At 43.6% G+C, this 6,497-nt stretch overlaps 1 protein-coding gene across 1 annotated transcript; it reads left to right on the top strand.

The window, feature by feature from the left end:
• Nucleotides 1-342: 342 nt before the first annotated feature.
• Nucleotides 343-3,866, top strand: tcf15 (transcription factor 15). The gene is made up of 2 exons (XM_083770663.1): nt 343-1,045; nt 1,681-3,866. The coding sequence occupies exons 1-2, from the start codon at nt 560-562 to the stop codon at nt 1,744-1,746; spliced, it is 552 nt and encodes a 183-aa protein (XP_083626789.1). The 5' UTR covers nt 343-559; the 3' UTR covers nt 1,747-3,866.
• Nucleotides 3,867-6,497: the final 2,631 nt, after the last annotated feature.

The raw sequence follows: 6,497 nt of genomic DNA, 5'->3' as shown, positions 1-6,497 counted from the left end.
TATGACTTATAGCCTACCCTACCTTAAATTGGGGGAGTCTTGTCGTTAAAATTAGTGGTTTGTCATGACAATATTCTGTTTTATATTCATGTCCTAGCTCAGCTGTGTGTTGGTTATAAATAATTATAGGCATATAACCTACATACAAAACCAACCCAAAACAAAAACTGAATTTGTAAACATGTGAAACATGTGATGTCTTCCATCATGGATGAGGAGGAGTGAGGACCAAAACATTAAGAGTATGATATTGGTCCCTCCCATTCAGTGGGGCGCAACTATAGTGTAGAAGAGTCCACTATAAAGAGCGCCTGCAGGAATATTATTACACGCACGTAGTAGACACGCTGTTGACCGTCACTCCCTCCATTGTCCGATGGAGGAGAAGTGTCAAAACAATCTTATATTATTCCACGGTGAATTATCGTAGGCTAGTACACGTTTCCAGTGACCTCTGTTTTCAGTGACCTCCTTTACGCGCCACTCTACATGCAACTGCCCATATAACGGATTTTTGTCAGTTGCATGTGAATTTGTGAAACGTATCCTTTTTTTTATCATGGCTTTTACTATGCTGAGGCCGTTGGCGACTCATCCCTTCTCCTCCTACGCTTCTGACCTGCATGCGATGTCCGACGACGAGGAGAACCGGAGCGAGAGCGACGGAAGCACGGACCAGAACTATGGATGCTGCGCCGAGAAGTACCGCCGGGTCTCCCGTGTCCTGGGCGTCGGCGTGGTGGTGAAGCAGCGGAACGCAGCCAACGCCAGGGAGCGGGACCGTACCCAGAGTGTCAACAGCGCCTTCACGGCTCTGCGGACTCTCATCCCCACGGAGCCGGTTGACAGAAAACTGTCCAAAATCGAAACCCTGCGCCTGGCCTCCAGTTATATTTCGCACTTGGCCAACGTGCTTATCGTCGGAGACGGACGCGAGGATGGCCAGCCTTGTCTGAGCGCAGTGTACAGCAGCACGCAGGGAGAGGGAGAAGGCAAACAACCAAGAACTATCTGCACATTCTGCCTCAGCAATCAGCGAAAAGGGGTAAACGTTTATGAATATTAAGAAATTAAACAGCTTGCTTTGTACATTTTATGAATAGTCTGTGCTTTAGACTTTGTACAAAAAAAGAAAGAAAAAAACAATAATAATTTGTTGCAACTTTTCACCTGCATGTTTCTGTTTTAGCAACTGTTTAAATTATGAAAACAAAATGTAATCCATTGCAGGATTACATTACATACAGGAGACACTCTGGTCAAAAGACTGCATGCATGCAGCCAACAACTTTATCAAAATAAGCCTGTTAATCAGAACAGGCCCTAGCTGATGTGTATCCTACAATATAGGAATATGTTCCATGTATCTGAGTGAAGTGGAAATGTCAAATGTGTCCCAAGTACTCTCTTGGGACTTTGTTTATTTATAGGGACTATAACCCAGTCATATCCTTTAAAGGGCAACAAGTTATTTTTTTTATAATGCTGCTATAAATATATATAATATAATAATATAATGTATTTGCAACAAATTAATTGTATCCTCATAGATGAAGAAATTACCCAAAACCAAAACGGTTTTGGTTGTTGCCTGTTCAAAGTTATTTCCTACAGAAGAATAATAATGCTCTGATCTAGAGTGAAAGCAACAACTAATGCAATGTCTTGCTTTGTTCACAGGTGAAAGACAGGCGAGACTGTCTGAAAATGCATGGTGGCAACACACTGCGAATGAGCCGGCGATGAAACTGTCTGGGGGCTGTTCAGGTTTAACCTAATCCCTATGGCAGACCTCAGGGAGCACTCCAGCCAACACTGACCCATGCACAAACCGGCCTTTCTAACGTTTCTAAAAGCATCTTAAAACGGTGTTCTTAGTGCGTTTGAAAACTAAGACAATCTTGAAGAAGATGCTTTTGGGAAGCTTGGTTCAGAGTGTCACGCACCTCTGGAAGCAGACTGTCACAAGAGAGCCGTTTCAGGAATAATGTGGGACAGAACAGATTACTCCACCCATCATGAGAAGGCTGTAGTGTACTGTACTTTCTACAACACTCAAGTGACACTGGTGGAATATGATCTTACAAGAAGACTCTAGTCAGTTGATTTTTCCAGTACATTTTGAATTCTGTTTTGAAATTAAATCTATTTTTTCATAGACATTCTTGTCTAGTATTTGCAGTGGTTTTAGCGATATCACTTTGTTTTATGAAACCAACAAGTTACCACTATGCAGGTTTTCAGTCCAGTAAATTATTTAAAAGGCATTGTCCAAAACAAACTCAGCCATAGCACGTACGGCAAACCACACATGTGAGTGAATATATTTTCTTCCTCAAAGCATAATTGTTTATACACAACACTTGATAAAATTAACTACCAGTGTGCTACAGGTGAACAGCATGCAAGTCTATGATATGCTCGTAAACACAAGCAAAGTGCCTTTAATTACAGAATGGTGGCTTGATAGTCACAAAAAGCTTGTAGCCCTTTTTTCCTGGCTTCGTAGCATGAAGAAAAAAATAAGTGAAATTACAAGCCATCTGTCCATAAAAAGCAATAGGAACCATGACTGGCAGCTGCATGGCAGCTAAGTGTAACTACATAGAGAAGTTCCAATACCGCGTTACATTTTGCTCTCAGTGCAATCATGCCGAGCTGCCTCAAAAAAGGAAGTAATCAATCTTGCCCTGAGTAGGGTCTTTCTAAAATAAGGCATGCAGCAGCATGAGTGACCACAGAGAGGCCTTGTCAGGATGGTACATTGAAGAGAGTGCCAGCGAGGAAGGCATGAATCATGCAAACTCGAATCAACACTGGCGAGGGTATAGGAAAAACAGGAAATACACAAATGAGGGGAGATGAGGATCATCGCAAACTGCCACACATTGTTTTGTACCCATTCAAATAAGCATCCACAAGGGGAAAAACGCCAGCTTTTCATTTCCTTTAATGCCTATATGTCTAATTCACAATGTTCTGCATTCTAGCATTCCATGCCCTGCAGGTCATCCAATTGCTGTATCTCAATTTGTCACTGTCACTCAGTACTTCTGTGTCCTCAAATGTTTGACTATTCAGGGCCTGGATCTGGAACACTTGTTCTCAACGTGAGGTCCTTGAAGGGTTAGCCAGGGGGTCCCCAGATAAATGTTTGGTAGAACCAAAAGTACCCTTGTGGGTCTGTAACTCAGAAAGTTTTAAGATGGAACCACATAGATGCTTGGGTCCATTTGGTTCCATTTGTACACTCTCACAGAGGATTTTAAAGTGTATGTTTGGGTCCCAGAATTAAAATAATAACAAAATGGGCATCCACAGCCAAATACTGGGTTTTTTGCAATTAAAAAGGTTGAGAATCACTGATCTGGAAAGTGCAAGTGTGCTCTTTAGCATGACTTGAGTTGAAGTAATAAATCTCCTGGGCTGTGATCCACATGTGGTGTTGATCAGTCACAGCTAATATCACCTTGCAGCCTGTTTCCAAGCAAACACAGCTGCTGATGAATCAACGCAGTAGATCACACCATGAGTAAAGGCGTATGGGAGACAATGTGTGTGTGTGTGTGTGTGTGTGTGTGTGTCCATAAACGTGACAAATAGTGTAAATGAAGGTATGCCATTGTGCATGTGTGTAAGTCACTTTATGTGAGTCTGTATGTGGATGTTCATGTGTCTTTTAATGCAGTGAATCGTGATTTATGCCGTGCTAGGTTCCTGGGACTAATCATTGTCATCATTAATGTCAACACAATTGGACACTGTGAGAAACACCAATCAAACCTCACTCCAGATATTACTCATGCAGGGTGAGTGATGGGGGACTGGACACAGCATAAATACGTAATATGTAAAATAAAATAAATAAATTCTAATCTAAAAAACAAACAAAAAAAACCCGGCTTGAGTTATTAACAAAGTCACTAGAAGGCTACATATTTTAAATCACCAGTGAAGTGATATCCATCCATCTACATATTGTGGTAATTGTTTAGGTTTAGGAAACACAGCGTTAGTGTGTAGAACTTCTTTCACACAATCGCAGAGTGGGATGGAATAACACAACATTTCTGCCGTGAGATTTGTGTTAGCTTTAATCCCTGGATGTTTAGAAATACACCCTCTGGAATTAAGTTATTGTATTCACACACCTTTGGGGCAGCACAAATGACTGTACACTTGCATAAAGCATCCCAGCCCTCCAGTCTCTCCACCTGTCAGTTCTAAAGTCTAATTAGAAGCTGCTGTGTGAGCTTATCATGCAGCTCTGGGGGCCTGGCGGAGCCCGTTGAATGGCTCCCAGAGGCCCCCAGGCAGGAAGATGTCATAGAGAAACAGGAAGGAAAAGGGCTGAGGGACTGACCCTGCCGAGGCCCTCCCTGTGGGGCCCAGGGCCCTGGGTCAGTGCCAGGTTTGACATCAGCCTGGGACCCAGGTGGCCCCACTGCTGCTTTGGTGCTAATTTTAATTCCTGGGTGGGAAAGTCAACATGGCAAACTAAGAAGTAGACAAGTAAATGAGGACAGTGCAAAATAATTATGAACACAGCTAAATTATATGACAAAGCGTTGTGGCTGTCATTTATACTGTATGTCCAGGTGGGCTGGTGAGAAGGCTTAGAACAACCACCTGACTGGTTGATTTCGTATAAAAGTTAGTGATATCCCTGTACAGGATAATATAAAGTTCCATTTGAACATAAATTATTGTGTCAAAGTCGTCAGCAACGCTTTTCCAATCCGCAGCCCCATCTGGTAGACATTACGTGGAGGATACCATGGGGCAAATAGGAAGGGGTAAGATTGTGATACAGTTCCCATCCACCTAAATAGACCCTTATGGTGCTGTATCTCAAGAGCTTGACAAGGTAGACACCTTCCACCCCCTCGTCGCCTCTTATTCAACCCTATAGCTTCCTGGCCAACCTGCCTGTCAAGGGGGATAATCGCCATCAGACACGCACTTGCGGCCCCTTTCATGGGACAAGGCCTTGGATAGCCTGCTTCCGATTTTTTATGATTCTTTTCCATTGATGGGTGGAAAGGGAGTACAGGGAACAACCCACTCCTCAGCAGCAGCCAAACAGCCCCAACCAGGGCCAGACAGTGGGAGTGTGTGTGTGTGTGTGTGTGTGTGTGTGTGTGTGTGTGTGTGTGTGTGTGTGTGTGTGTGTGTGTGTGCGTGTGTGTGTGTGTGTGTGTGTGTGTGTGTGTGTGTGTGTGTGTGTGTGTGTGTGTGTGTGTGTGTGTGTGTGTGTGTGTGTGTGTGTGTGTGTGTGTGTGTGTGTGTGTGTGCACACGCGTGCGTGCGTGTGTGCGTGTGTTTGTGTGTGTGTACTTACTGTATGGTTGATGCTGTTGACACACACTCCTCCCGGCAGCGGACACCCTCGGGACTATCGTTTCCCTCCCAGCGTGTGGAGGGAGGAAGCGGTGGAATTCCCTGAGACATTAGCACAGACAATGTCAGTCTACCGGGGCAGGGCCCTGATTACTCTTTACTTGGCTCCTGCTCGTGTACTGAACCTTTAGTCTCAGGGCGGGGGTCCTTAATGTGGAGGTGAAAAGGCAACTAATCTGCCCCCTTTCCCCACCCCCGCCTGGCAAAATAATGCAACGGTATGAGTGCGCAAACAGCTCTTTTGGGAGGAAAGCGTCTGTCCTCCTCAGAATCATCCATCACAGCCTAATGGTTGATCGCAGTATGACTAGGACTCGGTTCACAGGGGTTACTGCTTGTGGAAAAACCAAATATTAATACATTTGTGTACTGTTAATTTAACACTCAAGCTAATATTGGACCGTAAATTCATAAAAGGTCTTTCAATAAATGTAGATGCTGTGCATATATACCTTACATCCACACTGACAAAAAATACACACAAATACGCCAAAGCATAGTGGGGAAATCATGTAAGGTGAATGGATTGCTATGGATTGTTATGTTAAGGCATGGGCTTCTGGCCAGCAAATGCAATTGTTTACAGAAACTCCTGTAAGTAAGTGGGATGGATGGGAGGAAGACCACACGTCTGAATCTTTGAACCAATTTCAACACTCGGAGCAATTGTTTAAAGGATATCCTCAATCAAGGCCCCAAAGAGCACAATGAATAGTCTTGCTGACAGAAACATGCAGCCCTCCGTCAACCTTTTTGACCTGCCCACTGTGTGTTGGACACGAGTAACTGTCCCACTCCAAACAAAACATCATGATGTCATTTGATTTAAGTTATGTTTTCTAATGAACAATTGAAGATTACCAATCTAATTTAAAAATAGTGGCACCATGCGCAGACTCTTTTAATGTGTAATTCTAGGTTACAAAGCTCACCGGTAAGACGCCCTGAGGGCGAGAAGCGCATCTGCCTATAGAACATATAGAATTAATTCTGTACTGGCCATATATGGAGCATGTCTTGAGTGGACAGGGGTTGATGAGGTCAGATCAACATATGGAATGTAAGAACAGGTCAGCTCCATATATGGAGATCTAAGG

Source organism: Protomyctophum parallelum, assembly GCF_964188405.1.
Source record: "Protomyctophum parallelum genome assembly, chromosome: 8".
In the NCBI taxonomy this organism is placed as follows: Eukaryota; Metazoa; Chordata; class Actinopteri; order Myctophiformes; family Myctophidae; genus Protomyctophum; species Protomyctophum parallelum.
The sequence above is the reverse complement of the archived record's forward strand: the minus strand, read 5'-3'. Positions and strand labels throughout refer to the sequence as shown.

Excerpts from the sequence above, each read along its gene's own strand:
- tcf15 (XM_083770663.1), top strand. The coding sequence starts at position 560 with ATGGCTTTTACTATGCTGAGGCCGTTGGCGACTCATCCCTTCTCCTCC. Across the intron at positions 1,046-1,680 it reads TCAGCAATCAGCGAAAAGGG|GTGAAAGACAGGCGAGACTG; the intron begins GTAAACGTTTAT and ends CTTTGTTCACAG.